The sequence below is a fragment of the Mustela erminea genome, chromosome 11, assembly GCF_009829155.1.
Source record: "Mustela erminea isolate mMusErm1 chromosome 11, mMusErm1.Pri, whole genome shotgun sequence".
Classification (NCBI taxonomy): Eukaryota; Metazoa; Chordata; class Mammalia; order Carnivora; family Mustelidae; genus Mustela; species Mustela erminea.
In genome coordinates, this window is record NC_045624.1 from 24376240 (window position 1) to 24393959 (window position 17720).

The window sequence follows — 17720 nt, forward strand, 5'->3', positions numbered from 1 at the left end:
GCTTTCATTCATTTCATAGTAAGCTCAAAAGAAGCCAAAAAAACTAAACTCATAATTTTTGTCTTCTAAATCTCCTCTTTCTCTGTATATCTTGGTAAATAGAAAACATCATCCACCCAGTTACTAAAGCCACAGAACTAAGAGTCAGTCCACATTTCCCTTCATTACCTTCACCTTACCTTGGTTTTAGATACTTACAGAGTCCACACCCTTCCCTAACCCCAACCTTCCCCATCATTGCCTTAATTGAGTTTTCATACTTTCTATTTATTTATTTATTTACTTACTTCCTTATTTGACAGAGAGAGACACAGTAAGAGAGGGAATACAAGCAGAGAGAGTGAGAGACGGAGAAATAAGCTTCTTGCGGAGCAGGAAGGGGCTCTATCTCAGGACCCTGGGACCATAACCAAGCTGAAGGCAGACACTTAATGACTGAGCCACCCATACACCCCCAGTTTTCATACTTCCTTACTTAGATTTCTATAATAATTTTCTAACTTGTTGTCCTGCATCTAACATAGCTTTCTTTTAATTTATCTCTAAGCATAGGATGGACCCCCCTGCATTAGATTCTTCTGGAGAGCATATTAAAATGCAGATTTCTAAGCCTCTAGACATACCAAGTCAGAATTTTTAGGAATGGGGTTAGCTAGGTGTACATTGAAATTTGAGGGCTGCAACTTTCTTCACAGCTGCCAATATTATTTTTCTGAAACAAAAATCTGATTATGCCTCTATCTTAGTTACAGTCATTCTGTGCTTCCCCATGCCTTTGTGATAAAATCCACACTTTTTGTCATACCTGACTAGCCCTTTATCTGCCCAGCTTTGCAGTTTTATTTCCTGATGTTCCTCCCTTGCTATCTCGCATTCCCTCTGTGTGAAATGCTACAAATCCTGGAATCTGCCATGCCCTTTCTTGACTGTATGCCTTTGGACATGCAGTTCTTTGTGACTGAAATGTCCTTCCTTACCTTGTTTGCCGATTTCTTGCATTGTCTGTGCCCCATCTCAGCTGAAAGTCCTTTCACTCTACTGTTTTAGCATCATGTGTTCTTCTATCCTAGCACTTTTCACTGATAAAGTAAAAGTCCTCATTTGGATATATGAGTAAATGTTACATTTTAAAAGATTTTTAGGGGGAGATTTGTGGTATGTAGCTAATTTGTTACTTCGAGTTTATTTGGATAAGTGATATAGGATTCCTAATTTTCAAAGTCTGGTAATTCACCCTATGTATGCCAGAAAATTTTCTCTTTTCCCAAAGAAATGATGGTATAGATTCCCATTTTGTAGTATTTTGAGGTGGGCAGCTGGAACCATCTTTTCATTAGAAGATACATAGTTGACTGTTCCCATATCATTTTGTGGTACTCAATGATCATATCAATAAACAGTCAATAGACTCACAAAACTGTATATTTATAGTAATTTTCCAAAAGTGTGATCTTAGGACTGAATTGTATCAATTGTAAAAAAATCTCATCTTAAATTCTCTGTTTATGATCGTGTGTAGTCTTTATGTCCTAAAGCTAAATACAGTTTCAGAGGTGGCCTTTTCTGATGTGTGTATGCACTATACTTTCATTTTGGCTTCATTTTTGTGCCAGAACTTTATGGTATAAAAAAAGAGCAACAAAAGGCACAAATGTTTTGCTTTGGCTTCAGAACCTGAAGTAACACTAAGTTCTTTCTTGCTGTTTAGAAATGTGTTTTGAAAGAAAGTGAGCCTACAGACTTTTATAAAATGCTAAATGAAAATAAAATAAAATTGGCAGTCACAAAGCCATATTTTGGCTTCAGGCTGATATGTCTGAGTTACTGGTCTGGGTTTGGCTGCTTGGTCTCTTGCGTGACAACTCTCCATTCGACAGATTCCTCTTGGGTTGAAATGATCTGTCATTTGTTTTGCAGATACCTCAAATCAGCTATGCATCCACAGCCCCAGAGCTAAGTGATAACACCAGGTATGACTTCTTCTCTCGGGTAGTTCCACCTGACTCCTACCAAGCTCAAGCCATGGTGGACATTGTCACGGCACTGGGGTGGAATTATGTGTCAACACTGGCTTCCGAGGGCAACTATGGAGAGAGTGGTGTGGAGGCCTTCACTCAGATCTCGAGGGAGATTGGTAAGCATATATTTATCAGATGATTGCTTTTGGAGGCGACAGGTTGTGGAAGTCTGAGCATCTCCAAGTGCTCTCTGATCTTTGTGGAATAATGAGAGCTCCTACAGATGCATGACCCAGGCTGTCCACTCTAGGGGGAAGTTGGTTTTATTATAAATGATGTTGTTGTTCATGGTCTATCAAGGTGACACTTTGGTGCTAATTTAGGAAATAGAGCTCCTGACTCAGGCGAACAGTTTTCAAAGTTGTCTGTTTTGACGAGGGAGTTTGCTGGCACATTAGAGCCACTGTAAATTTGAATAAATGACATACTATTTGATTGTTCTGGATGGAAGTTTACATTAGCAAGTCATTAAATTAAAAAAAAAAGGCAGTGGAATTTAACATCCAACACTAGAGGGATTTAGACTGGTAATCATCTTAAAATAATACTGAAGTGGCCCCCAAGGCTATACTTTTAGCCATATTCTTATTGTCATATTTGACTTTTTGCATTTTTATTCTTATTTTATGCTCTATAGCTTACAATGGAATGAAGGGTAGTATGTAAAATCTGAGTTAGAACAAGGTGCTGATGAGCTCTGCTGGGCTTTTTTCAAGGTGCTTATCCAAATCTCTGTAGGCATTTTTCCACATGTATATTTAGCCTTGAGTTTGTAAATCCATTCCCTGTGTGAAAAAAATAGAATAAAACAAAAAACTACTTAAAGTACAAATCTTATTGCTGATTGGTCAGCCACATAATTTGGTGGGTGAAAGGAGGCATATTGTTACTTAACAAATACTATTTTTCTTATTAAGAATTACTGAATAAAATGTACATATTTTTTCTTTAAGAGTAATAATAATATTTTGTGGAAAAATTAAAGTGCCCCTTGGCTATTTTTGAGTAATTTTGAACTTGAAGGAAGAAATTATTTTGATAATTTGTTGTCTTTCTTGGAGGGTTCAGCTCAGAAAGACAATGGGAGTGATTTACGCTTGTCTAGAATTAGCAAGGACGAGTCTAAAGTTATATTATTGGAGTAAGGTTTCTCTTGAAAGATTTGAAGATACTTGGGATCTGTTCCTCTGCGTATGCTAGGACATGAAAAATTATTATACGCAATAGTTAGTATATTTAACATTTGTTCCAGTGCTGTGCCGTTGCAGAAAATGTAGAGAAGGCCTGGTGTTGTTGGATGGATTGGGTTAATTGATTTAATCGGGGAACTGTCCGCACCTGTGTTAGTGTCCATGATACCATACTCTTTGCTCTTTGAAATTTTAAATTCCATCATTATTGCTATAAAAATGATTCAGACATTCAACTGCGCTTTAAATGACGACAAATTATATTGTCTTTTTCGGTAAGAATCCTAAGTTTATCTTAGAGGAAATGCCCACTCAAATGAAAACAAAAGCTTCTGGAAGCAGAGCTAATGCATTATTTAAGCAGCTGATGTCGGTTCTCACCAGAGTGATAATTCAACAAGAGAAGGAAACTGATAGAGTATGTATTGAGATGATATGTTTTTTTGCAGTGATCGTGTACATTCTTCAACTACAGGTCACATTGTGTGCCTGAAACCGATTGCTATGAAAAATTCAATACAGGACATAATTTGCCAGTTGTTGCAGAATCTGATAAAATGCATTGTTCTAAAAGTTAAGTGAGATCGCAGTTTTATTCATTTGACTAAAAAAAGAAATACTTAGTTTTCACTTTTGAGGAGCATTGCTATACTCTGGTAATACTGTCACATAAAAGGATTCAGATGGTTCCGTTCATTATTCCTGTTTCTATGTTAGTCATTAGTATGGGAGAAAATAATTTTAGTGCCTTGTGTATGTGCCTGATTAGGGCAACACGTTTCTTCAGTGTTGATCCTTTCAGTATTCTGTGACTTGATTGGCTGTCCATTCTATTTCAGCTCTCACTTATCTGGGGAATGGAGAAGGGCTGGATTGTCAATTAATATGCAGAATACTGAAAAGGCCAAATTGGTACCACACTAGAGTATGCCATGGAATATATTAAATATCAAAATCATCCCTCATTTTAATGACAAAGATTTTTATCTAGAACAAAAATAGCTGAAAATTAAACCTTTTACATGACAATGATATTAATGGGAATAGCAAATGGTAGCAACTTAACCCATTCTGAAATGATCTGATGACTCTGATGAAAATTCATTAGTTCTGTAACATTCGCTTCTCTTACTACAACATCGATGACATTTCTGTCACCATGTTAGTAGTGTGTTTTTAAAAATCTTAGTATCTTGACTGAGAAGACGATGTATAAATTCATTTTGTGGAATGTCTGCCTATTAAGAAAATTATATATTTTCCCAACTCTTATAAATTTTGCCATACTCTATTCTGAATTTCTCTCTTTAGAAACATTGATTGCTAAGAAATTTCAGTGTAAATTGAGGCTTCTAATGTTTCCTCTCTGATTAATTCAGACAGATCATAATAGAATGATAAGGAAGTGAAAATCTGTTTAGTGATAAATTGCTTATATGGGTTGATTAGAACGTTTTTTATTTTAACAAATCTGAGACTTGGGGAAGTGTCTGTAAATCTTGGAGAATGAAGCAAATGAGTGAATGATGGTCATGAACACAGACAGATGTCTGTGATGGCTCTTACCTAGCCAAGATTGTTCTAGGGAGAGCAGGACAGGAGTAACTCAATAAAATACAGATAAATAGTCCCTTGATATCTGAGCTATTATAGTATCAGCCCAAGGCATTCTTGACTGTAGGATTTTTTTTTTTTTGAAAAGGCAAAAATATATTTGAGATCAGCAAATAGCACAATTTGATCAGAGCATAGTTTGTGTCATGAAGTACAGGAGACAAAAATGGAAGACTTGACATGGACACAAAGTTGTATATTTCACCTCCTGGAGAGGTGATTTTATTCATCTTCCAGACAATGAAGGAAACTGTTGAAGATAAAGGGATCTATCAGAACATATTTAAGATTATATTAATGAGAAGTGGAAGATGGGGAGACCATTTGAGAGGCCTTTGCAGTAGCAGTCTTAGCTTGATATAGGACAGTGACAATAGAAATGGAAAAGGGAACAGACTTAGGAGACAATTATGAGGTGGGGTCCATGGAACTTAGCAACTGATTGGAAGTAGAGCTTGAAGGTAAGAAAAAAATTAATGTTGAAGTTGAAGTTCTTTTTAAAAAATTTTATTTATTTATTTATTTTGAACTTGAAATTCTTAACCTGGGTGATTAGGAGACTGAAAGTGCCACAAATAGAAAAGAGTCAATTAAATGGAGAGGTTGGTTTGGGATTGGATTGGAAGTGTGGTTTGGTTAAAAATACTATATATTGTAGGTACCAATACATATGTTTTTGGAGAAAAACAGCAAAGAATATTCGTCTAGAGCTGAGAAGGGGACTGGGATATACACCTGAAGCTTATTCTCACAAAATTGATAATTGAGGTGGGAAAGGTAATTGCTGAGGTAGAAGATGTAGAGCGAAGATTGAACAGGGCTGAGGATAGACTTTTGGGGAGAAGTTTTATATAGAGGTGTGTGATAACAAGACTCAGTAAGGATGCATAGAAAAGGGAACACTAGGATGCTGTTGGTAGGAGTGTAGATTAGTGCAGTCATTATGGAAAATGATATGGCGGTACTAAAAAATTAAATATAGAACTACTTTATGATCCAGCAACCCTACTTCTGAGTATATATCTGGAAAAAAAATTAAATCAGTATCTTGAAGAGATATCTGTACTCTCATACTCATCGTAGCACATAATAGTCCATAATAGCCAAGTTATGGAAACAACCTAAGTGTCCATTGCTGGAAAAATGGTTGAAGAAAATATATATAATATATATGAGTGGAATATTATTTGGCCTTAAGAAGAAAAAAATCCTGCCATTCGTGACAACATAGATGAACCTAGAGGACGTTATGCTAAGTGAAATAAACCAGACACAAAAAGACAAAGTGCCCAAAGCAGTTGAACTCATAAAAGCAGAGGGTGGAATTGTGGTTGGGGAGTAGGAGAAATGAGTAAACGTTGGCCAAAGAATGCAAGCTTTCAGTTATGCCAGCCGAATAAGATGAATGTAAGATGAATGTATAGAATGGTAACTATACTTAAAATACTGTATTGTATACTTGAAATTTGCTAAGAGAGTTGATCTTAAGTATTCTCACCACACACACACACACACACACACACACACACATAGTAACTATGTGAAGTCATGGATATATATGTTAATTAGCTTGATTGTGGTAATCATTTCATAGTATACACATACTTCAAAACATCATGTTGTACACCTTAAATACATACCATACATACCATTTTCATTTGTCAATTATATCTCTATAAAGCTGAGGAAAATAGTTATAAATGGGAAAAAAAAGTGTGGGAATAATGGCCTAGGCTTAGGAAAGTTAAGAGTAAGTATGGAAGAGTGTCACCTTCTCTTGATAGGTTTGTGGCGATGAGAGGACTCTCAGTCTCCTTTGAAGAAGATTTCCATGATGGGAGATGGTAGGAGTTCTTGATGAAAAATTTAAGGGCATTGAGGTGATTTTCATAGGCGAATAGGAACTTTTGCCAGAGAGCATAGCTGAACATGTGTGGTACAATGGTAGGAATCAAGGAGTGTCCTTGAGGGGGTGCATTATTTCCCTAGAGCTGCCAAAACAAATGCCATGTACTAGATGGCTTAAAACAATAGGAACATATTATCTCACAGTTCTAGAGACCAGAAATCTGAAATCAAAATGTTAGCAGGGCCATGCTCCTGAAGACTGCAGGGGGGAATCCTTCCTTTTCCTTTTATAACTTCTGGTTTGTGTTAGTCGTCCTTGGTGTTCATTGGCTTGTAGAGGCATCACTCTGCCTCTGTTATCAAATCACAGTCTTCTCCCTTCATGTGTCTGTCTTTGTGTCTTCTCTTCTTATAAGGATGCCCATCATATTGTGTTAAAGGCGCACCCAACTCCAGGATGACCTCATCTTAATTGCATTTGTGATCACCCTATTTCCATATAAGGGCACATTCTGAGGTACTCGGTTTTAGGATTTCAACATATCTTGTTAGGAGACACAATTTAATACCCATAGCAGGGAATAGTAGTGAAGATGGATGTACTTAGGGAGCTGACTTGCAGTGACAGGAATGGGAGGTAGACCAGGAGGACAATAGAGTAGAAATAAAGATGAGAGAGGCAGTAAGTAGACAGAATTTGGTTAATAGAGAAGCCTATAACAAAACCAGATCAGAAATTTCTTTTTGAATGTTACAGGATTTTATCCTCCCTATCTTGGCTACTTGGGTAGATGGAGTAACCTAATGGATGATTCAGGGTTCCATACTAGGGTAGGTGGTGGTATCTGAGTCTGGCTTTCCTAAACTTCTAGGTAGTTAAGAGCTTCCTAGTAGGATCATAGTGGCACTCCCTGTGCAGTGGAGAATAGGCTGTTCAACCCCCCTGCTTTTTGTTCCAAGGTGCTGCTCTTTTCAATGACACCTTGGAAAATTATGGACATCTGAAGAGTCTTATGGAGCCCAGTTTATTTTTATTTTCCCGTTTGGGCTCTCTTGGCCTGAGGGAAGGGAATAGATCAGTTGCTGCTGGTTTTTAAGACTTACCCATGTTGCACACCCTCTGTTGTTAGGATGAGAGTCCTCTATTTCTATCTTGTTTTAATTATTTGATGCGATGTTTTCACTGATACTGTAATAAAGAGGTTCATAGTATATGCCTACGTTTTTCCATCATAAGCTCTGGGGCTTGCAGCTTCTGACTCAAAAAAATGACTTCCTTGAGTCTTTAGACAGGCTTTCACTTGTCTTCCCTTATTATATTATTTTTAAAAAGAAGACAGGATAATAAATGTTAATGCTACCACTATCATTATAAGGGGCAAGAAAGCTAAAGCTTTATCTTTGAAGATAAAAGGAATTTGTGAAAGCATTATATCTTTTCACTGTGGATTTGTACAGTATGGTGACACACCTCCTTTAATCAGTCATCATGTTTATGAATGGCTTATTGAAGATGACAGGCCTGCGAGTCATCATCGCACACATTACAGGGGGCAAAATAGACCTGATTCTGTCAAATCTTCTAGCATACATGACTATTTTTTTTTCTAATTTTTTTTTTTTTTCTAATTTGCAAGGGCTGGAAGCTTCCAACTATTGTCTGACATGTGTTTGGAATCTTAAAATCTCAGAATTGGAAGAGATTGCAGAGGTCATTGGACTGGCACAATCTGTTTGAAATGTTAATGCAATAAACCAATTTAATTAATTCTTTTTTTGTGTATAAAATGACTGACACTTGCCAATAGTGATTTATTTTTTGGCGGGGGTCAAGCAATAAAGTCAGGGAGATTTCATTCCTAGTATATAATTGAAAAGTGCCCACTGATCATATTTCTAAACTATGTCAGTACCATTTTAAAAGAAAACGTTTTTTTTCTCTTAGATTATAAACAAGAACCAAGTTTCTATTAGCTGAAATGGATTCACTTCAAGATTAAAACAAAGTATTTTCAATGACAGAAAGAAAGGAATACATAAAGAGCAGCTTTCCCCCTCAGATGTTCATTGCTTGGAAAAATGACTTCCAGCAGGCAAAAATCAATTTGACAAAAGTATTAATGTTGTAAAATACTATGAATGAAAGGAAACATTTAAATTCAATTGAAAAATTTACTTTATATTCCTACAGCTGAGTTCCATTGATAACACCACATTTCAAGTTGCAAATCATATTTAATTAATATTAACACCAGGTAATTGGCAAGAATAACTTCAAAGGAGGGCTGAGGAAATTGCAAATTGGAACTGCAGGTGCAGTGATCCTGCAGAAGCTTTATAGGGATCCAAAGAAAGTGTATATGATTTTAACAATGACTGCAGAACCTGATCAAATAGAGCATCATTTCAAAGCTGTTCTTCACCTTGGCCTTTCTTAATATTTAGGGCTTAGGAACTGCTAAGTAGCAGCAGCTGCTGTTAATGTGAAATAGCAAACAGCATTCAATAAGTGCTTTCAGACCTACAATTACTAATGCTGTAGTTAAGTGTTTCTTAAACAATGGCAGTTTGATGCAGTGGAACCCACATTGGAGTCAAGAACTTGCTTAAGGAAGTTACCGCGGCCGATGTCGAAGAGTTTACTGCCTATGTTTCCTTTAGGATTTTGATAGATTCCTGCCTCAAGTTGAGATACCACCTTACACCAGTTAGACTGGCCAAAATTAACAAGACAGTAAACAACAAGTGTTGGAGAGGATGTGGAGAAAGGGGAACCCTCTTCCACTGTTGCTGGGAATGCAAGTTGGTGCAGCCACTTTGGAAAACAGTATGCAGATTTAAGAAATTAAAAATAGAGCTACTCTATGATTCTGCCATTGCACTACTGGGTATTTTCCCAAAGATACAGATGTAGTGAAAAGAAGGGCCATCTGTACCCCAGTGTTCATAGCAGCAATGGCTACAATTGCCAAACCGTGGAAAGAACCAAGATGCCCTTCAACAGATGAATGGATGAAGAAGATATGGTCCATATATACAATGGAGTATTACACCTCTGTCAGAAATGGTGAATACCCAACTTTTGTAGTAACATGGGTGGAACTGGAGGAGATAATGCTGAGTGAAATAAGTCAAGCAGAGAAAGTCAATTATTATATGGTTTCACTTACTTGGGGGAGCATAAGGAATAACATGGAGGACATTAGGAGAAGGAAAGGAAAAGTGACCTGGGAGAAATTGGAGGTGGAGACAAACCATGAAAGACTGTGGACTCTGAGAAACAAACTGAGGGGGCCCCTGGGTGGCTCAGTCAATTAAGCTGCTGCCTTTGGTTCAGGTCATGATCCCAGGGTCCTGGGATCGAGCCGCGCAACGGGCTCCCTTCTCGGTGGAGAGCCTGCTTCTCCTCTTCCTCTGCCTGCTGCTCTGCCAGCTTGTACTCTCTATCTCTGTGTCAAATAAATTAAGAAAAAAAAACCTTAAAAAAATAAACAAACTGAACATTTTGGAGGGGAGAGGAGTGGGAGGATGGGTGAGCCTGGTGGTGGGTGTTATGGAGAGCTCCTGTTGCATGGAGCACTGGGTGTGGTGCATAAGCAATGAATCTTGGAACACTAAAAATAAAATTAAAAAATTGTTTGTCTCTCTTCTTCAATTATGAGATTTTGAGGATTAATATTCTTGTCTGAAAAATGGGAGCCCTCTTCTCAGTAGTCATCAAATGATATAACACTGATGTTAATTCATAAATTCTAACATGCTATTTGATATCAGGTGTTACTAGCAAAAGGAATGGGGGATAAGATGGATTTTTTCCACAGTGTGTGGCAGAGCTACATATTATGAGAGTGGTAGAGGTCCTGCCTGGTGTGTAGGATAAATAGCCAGAGAGGGCTTGACTTGATTTGTTAATTACCTTCAAACTTCTTTATATTCTTCCTGAGAGACCATGGAGATCAGATAGGAGGATTTTGTGAAGCTCCTGACACCTTCCTCTCTCTATTCTCCTTACTAGTCTCCCTAACTGCTATGGTGAATCTTCTACCCTAAATCTTATTCTTGTCTTTGCTTGGGTCTGGTTGTTTAGTTGCCATTTGGAAGAGTTGAGATATCAGGACAAGTCTGGAATATCTGCCCTGTCTTCAGAGATGTGCTCCCGTAGATCCCTGTGGCACCAGTCGGCACTCTGACTGTAATCCTGACCTCTCTGTATCCGTCTTCTCCCAGATTGTGTTTTTCTTAGGGGATGGACCCCCCCCCCATCATGTTACCCACCCCCACCATGCCAGTATCTAGCAGAGTGCCTGACACATCAGATACTTTATGAATTTCTGTTAAGCAGACACTGTCACCAGATTCGTGGTTGTGTTGGTATCGTGAGCCTAGACAGGCTCTGGGAACTGAAAGGCAGAGATGATTCCAACAATGGGTTATACATTTTTTTGCTAATGTGTAATCTATATGGGAAACTTCAGGGGCTTCCTTAATGTTGAGCTGCTTAGAATTCAAGTTTTTCTTACTGGCAGATACCAAAGCCTATAATTTGTAGATGGAGACCACTTCTAAGCTCTCCAGTCAGACAGGGCTAGGGAGTAATTATTCTCTTGAGCTGGGTTTGAGTTCCAGAATTGTTATATCCTAGCTGTGAGACCTTGGGTAACTTAATCTTGTTGTGCCCCAATTTCTTCATCCATGTAGTGGGTTTAACAATTGTTCAAGATGTGAATGAAGTCATGTATAACAATGTGTGGCACATGGTAAATGCTCAATAATTGTTAGCTTGTATTGTGTTAGGAGTTTATTCTGACCAGTGGGTGACTTAGGAGGGGGTGTTATTGCTCTGAGCCTGTATCTGGTTTGCTTAAGGAGCAAATGAGAAGGGAGAATGAGGTCCAAATAAATGCTCAATTAAAGGTAACCAGTGCTCCTTATGCCTGAATCTTGTTTTGTACCTTCCAGCAGTGACCAATCCTATTATGATTACTCTTTTTTAGCCTGACTGTTATGTTACCTAGAACAGTGTTGGCACATAGTTGAATGCATGAGTTAATTAAATATCAGTCAACATCGGAATACTACTTGTTCTTCTTTCTCTTCTTTTTTCAACCTAAATATTAATCTATAGCTAACATTCACTGTGCACACATTAGCACAGGACACACTTGGGGTAGGCTTTCAGGATACAGAGATGAATTATGGCTTCTGCTTCCTAGCTAGACACTCTGTTTCAGAGGACTCAGAGATTCAAGCAAACCATTACAAATGGGTGTGATCATTGCCTTAATGGAGACATCATTTACAGGCATTGCCCAAGAACACATTGCCCCGATGAGGGCATCCTGCAGTTCATGTAACAAAAAAACCTGGCATAATACAGTGGAGAGTGGCAGTCTGTGAACAGTAAGCTCAGAGACAGTACACCATGTGATGGGAAGTGAAATTTAGATAACTTCAACAGAAACATAGTTTCCCGAGAAAGAGGCAGCACGAAGAATTGAATATAGAATATGGTACCAACTTTGTAATGAATGTTGTGCATATTTGTGAAATGTTTAATAGCTGTAAAATGTATATAACTTTTGGCCATTTTTATTTCTTGATCTACTGATGATTGCTCAGGTGTATCCACTGAGAGACAACTATATGACTTGCCCTTTCACATTAGCTCTTCTCCCTGATTGCCCCTATCCAGCATCACCTATGCCTTTGGCAGTGTTTTCATTTTTGTTTAGTTCCTGAGTCTGAGCCAGGGCCAACAGTTCATCCTCAGCATCAGCCCACACATTTACAGGCTTTGAAATGTTTTGACCATGATGGACCCTGTGCCTGGTGGTCCCAAGGTAAGCCCTGATTCCCTCTCCAGGCTGCTTCAGACTTACCATGTTATCTAATCCTTGACTCACACTCTGGATCCCTGGAAATGGGGATTTGCCCCCGACTCTGAACTCTGAGGTTTGGGCTGTGATAACTCTTTCACCTGGTTGGGAGGGGGTGTCCAGCCCTGCCTATATTCTTGCACAACGGCTGTGATCTGACTCTGCATAAAGTCATGAGCAAAGCCTTGCCTGTGGAGTGGTCCCCGATATGTACTGGGGTCCTGACCTTCTCTGGCTTGTTGCCTTTACATTTCCCACATCCTACTAGTGTCCTATCCCTAGAATAAGAGAGCTTGGCCCAAGATGGTAGGGTGAGGTCCTTTTTCAGAGATTCCTAGGTAAATTCTCGGGAAGGGCCAAGATCTGTCATATCAATGGTGCAGTCCCTGTTTTGAGTTATTTTTTCCTGCTACCTAACCTCATCACCAATATATTACTTTTCTAGCATAAAGAAGTACAACAAACTGGGTGGCTTAAACAACATCAGTCTGGGCTCAAGTCTTAGATCAAGGTGATCTGCTGGATTGGTTCCTTTTGAGCATTGTAAAGGAGTATTTGTTCTATTCCTCTCCCCTGGCTTCTGGGAGTTTTGCTAGCAATCTTTGGTGTTCCTTGGCATGGAGACATATCATTTTGATCTTTGTTTTCATCTTCACATGGTATTCACTTTGTGCGTGTGTGTGTGTCCAAATTTCCCCTTTAAATAAGGATACTAGGGACGCCTGGGTGGCTCAGTTGGTTAAGCAGCTGCCTTCAGCTCAGGTCATGATCCCAGCATCCTGGGATCGAGTCTCATATCGGGCTCCTTGCTTGGCAGGGAGCCTGCTTCTCCCTCTGCCTTTGCCTGCCACTCTGTCTGCCTGTGCTCACTCTCGCTCCTCTCTCTCTGACAAATAAATAAATAAAATCTTTAAATAAGGATACCAGCCATACAGGATTAGGGGCCCACCCTAATCTAATATGACTTCATATTGGATGACCTCATATGGTATGATTTCATCTTAATCACGTTTGTAACAATCCTTTTTTTTTTTTTTTAAGATTTTATTTATTTATTTGACAGAGAGAAATCACAAGTAGATGGAGAGGCAGGCAGAGAGAGAGAGAGGGAAGCAGGCTCTCCGCTGAGCAGAGAGCCCGATGCGGGACTCGATCCCAGGACTCTGAGATCATGACCTGAGCTGAAGGCAGCGGCTTAACCCACTGAGCCACCCAGGCGCCCTGTAACAATCCTTAATTAATTACATCTGCAATGAAAATAAAGTAATATTCTGAAATACTAGGAGGATTCATATGAGTTCTTCTGGGCATATAGTTCAGTCCATAACACCAGCAATGGATACTAGATTTATGGAGTTCTTTCTGAATTGAACCCACATTCATCCTGGTTCTTTGGGTGGATTCTGGGCATTAGGCTAAGTTCCTCCTGAAGCATCAGCTTCTGTAACCAGCTTAGCCAGCCTTGTTTCCCCTTGTCCTTGCCAGCTGGTCTCTGCATGCCTCAAAACTAAATGCCCACATCATGACGAGAGTGTGCTTCTCCTCCTTTGCCTATCCCCAAAGAAGTCACATTCTTTTATCTCCTTTTCCAAAGTAATTTCCTCATTAAAGCTAATCTGTTGGGAAACTCTAGCACTAGATGGGAGCTTTAAGGTGTGATTTGTACTTCACTGTGTCAATAAGAGAACATAATATAAAAACACCCTCCTGCTGAAATGAAGACACATCAGAATCCATTTTTGTCATTTTTGTAAGCCTAGAAGAGTTAGCCTGAGAATCAGGAGTGTGTTTTCTCAGTTTACTCTATTACTAATCAACTAAGCACTAATTATGGTTTCCTTGAAAAATAAATGGCTCAAGAAGAGTACAACCAGAAGGCTATGAAATGAATAGTTTGTTGAAATAGGTGCCAATTATTTCCAGGGTCGTGTCCCTTGGCAAAACCATGCTGCACAGTCTTTGTTCTCTAACATCTGCATGTTTGACAGATACTGGGCTCCTTTCTTGGCTTCTTTCAGTGTTACCTGACCAGAGCTGTTCCGTGACTCGTGGGGGGCCCCACAGGGGGAAGGCAGGGGAAAGGAGAGAAAGTGAAACTCAAGTCAGCACATTTTGTTTCTTGTTAACAGCTTTAGGAAGAGATTTGGTTGGGAAAGGTATTTTATGTAATGATTTAAACATATCTTCTGGCATTGTAGCGATGTGAGAGAGAGGGAAAAAAAAAGCCTCTTGTAGCAGCTGAGATACACTTTCAAGGCTGTGGTACTCAAGGCCATGTGACTCTGGGGCCACATTTGCATCGTGTATCATGGCTGGCATGCACATAATGGACTATTAAGGGAAAGGGATGCACTGAGTACATTGCCAGCCTTTTGTGTTTGATATTGTGAAGGGCAACCAGTATGTTCCCCTTCAAATAGCTGCACGATGCTATTGCCAGAAGGAATCCTGTATTAGATGGAAGTGTTCAAGCGAGCGGATGTGACAATTTATTCAACAAATACTTGAGCACCTACTATGTGTGTGGGTCCTGTTCTTAGGAAGTTGAGGATATGGTGTTGGACCAGTCAGACCTGGTTCCTGCCCTTGCGGGATCTCTAGTTAAGCTTCTGTCTTTATATTTCTTATGTCCTTTTGATCTCCTGTCTCTAGGCTATGGGGACTCAGCCCAAGCCAAAAACGGTGTGAGGTGCCTGGGATTGAGAGTCCATGAAAATGCAGAGAGGGGACCTGGATCTGTCACGTCAGTAACTAGATCCCTTCAGGGTTCTGGAGGCTTCCATGACATGCTGGCTTGGAAGGGACATATGCGTGAAGGGAAAGTACACATGTGTGTGTTTGTGTGGGTACACAGAGGGATAAACTTGGACCAGGAAGGAGACAGGCCTGCTCCCCAGGGACAGGTGTTCAAGGGCAACACCACATGCACATGGGATGAGTGCCATTCAGGCATACAGGGCATAGGTCAAGAAATTCTATTTCCATGGGGCACCTGGGTGGCTCAGTTGTTTAACAGCTGCCTTTGGTTCAGGTCATGATCCCAGGGTCCTGGGATCAAGTCATGCATTGGGCTCCCTGCTCAACAAAGAGCCCGCTTCTCCCTCTCCCTTTGCCTGCCACTCTGCCTACCTGTGCTCCCTCTCTGTGAAATAAATAAAATCTTAAAAAAACAAAAACAAAAACAAATTATGATTACAGGTGAGTAATGTAAACTTCCCGCCATGTGGCATGCCTGGAATTCCTGCCTTCCCCTACCTTGATCTGGTTAATGTTTTCTTATTCTTCTGTTCTCAGATTTTTCCCCAGAAGTCTTCTCTGATCTCCTTCTCTTCCTCCCATCTAAGTTAGGGTTCTCTTCTTTGTATGCTGTCGAATAAAAACAAATCCAGACATGGATAAGGTGAGACTTTATTCAGAAGAAAGACTATTGTAATAGAGAATGCTCCTGTCTTAGAAATCTGCAAATATGAAAAAAATCAAAGGGGGAAAAAGTCCTTTCTTTTATGGGGTAGAGAGGAATAAGCAAAAACTTAATGGAGACTTTTAAAGGGAACTTCGGACAAGCAAAAGGGAAATGACCAATGAGGTCTGAAAGGAAGGTGTCCTTTGGTCAGCCAATTCCCAAGGGAAGCTAATAAGGGGACATGTTCCATTTTTCAGTGCTTGCTCAGATTTGGGGGCAGAGAGAATTCAGAGGCATGTAGGAAGGAGAGAAACCTGACCTAAGTTTGGTCAAGACAAAGTGGAAGAGGCCACTATGAACACTTTGTCAGTTTCTGGGTACCTTACAAATAGATATCTTGCCACTTCATATCTTAATTACTTCATTGTCTTCCTTCAGAGGTAAAGAGCATACCTTATTTATCCTTGTATAGTACTGTGGTTGCAGGGTCTAGAAGAGGTTCTAAAATGCTTGTTGAATGAGTAGATAAATGAGCACAGAGCAGGTGAATGCATCCTGGTGACAGGATATCAAGAAGGAGGTAGTTTGGAGGATGTAGGTAGATGGACAGGCTAGCAGTCCACATGGAAGGGGGTGGGTCCTGCCTAGGGTCAGGATTCAGCATCACATCCTACCTGCTGGCATTTGGGAGACTTGGGGTATGCGTGGCTAGATGGGTCTACAACAGGAAGTTTCATTCATGGGAAAGGAGAACTAGGAAACCAGAGTTCGTGGCCAGGTTTTTAAGTTGAGAAGCAGAAGCAGTAGCTTTAAGTAGATGACAGCAAGTTTGATGCCCAGATTGGTAAACTTGATTCTGAGATACTGGACCTATAGTTCTGGCTGGGCAAAGTTGAGTTACGGTTTAGAGATCTGTGAGGTCTAAAAAATAGTGGATGCAACAGCAGAAAACAGGTGCCTTTGACTATTCCAGGTATATAAATACGTGGTATGATTCATGACTGTAAGATATCTTGATGGCATATGGCTTCTGTTGTTTAGAGGCATGACTTTGGGCCCTGGGGAGCTTGTTTATTCATGATTCATTGGTTCAAATGATTGGAGCCAATATGAGGTTCCAAGGATTGTGGTAGGTGCTGAGAATTCACATAAGTGGTCTCTGGCCTCAAGGGGCTTAGATTCTAGTGAGAAGATTGATTTTAAAAGAAAACCAGTAAACAAACTAATAATTATGAATTCAAGCTAATAATTGTAAATCGTGTCTTATTAAGAAAGAAACAAATGCATGTTTACAGTTTAATTTGTGAGATATCTGGGAAGATGGTGTGGCTAGAACCGAGCAAGGAAAGGGTAGCAGCTCATGAGACCAACATCCGTCAAAGACATGATTGACAGGTTTTGTAGACTGTGGAAGAGTGTGTGGATTTTATTTTCAAGCAATGGGAAAACTTTGAAGGCATTTGATTTGGAGGGTGGCATGGTATGATTGAGATTTTAAGGGGATCATGCGTAGAAACTGGATTACAGGCAAAGATGCAAGCTGAAGATGAGTTAGAAATTCATTGCAGGCCAGGCATGAGGTGGGCTTGGACTAGAGTGGGGGTAAAGTCAGGGGAGATGTGTGGTTTGGCTTAGGCACAAGTAGAATCAAAGTTCCTGGCCTGGCGGAATGAAGTGACTTGCTGTTATGGGGATCTAGGCCACTGAACCAGAAGTCCTTTAAGACATGTTGGCCAGCAGCAGGGTGTGTCTGGGAGCACTTTGATTGGGA

The 17720-nt window shown here is 39.8% G+C and overlaps 1 protein-coding gene across 6 annotated transcripts in view; it reads left to right on the forward strand.

Moving 5' to 3' along the window:
- Positions 1 to 17720, forward strand: part of GRM8 (glutamate metabotropic receptor 8) — a 732641-nt gene that overhangs the window by 150361 nt on the left and 564560 nt on the right. For all 6 annotated transcript variants that reach the window (XM_032305558.1, XM_032305560.1, XM_032305556.1 and 3 more), the window contains exon 3: positions 1918 to 2134. In XM_032305558.1, coding sequence (XP_032161449.1) covers positions 1918 to 2134 — 217 coding nt within the window. The remainder of the gene's footprint in view (positions 1 to 1917; positions 2135 to 17720) is intronic.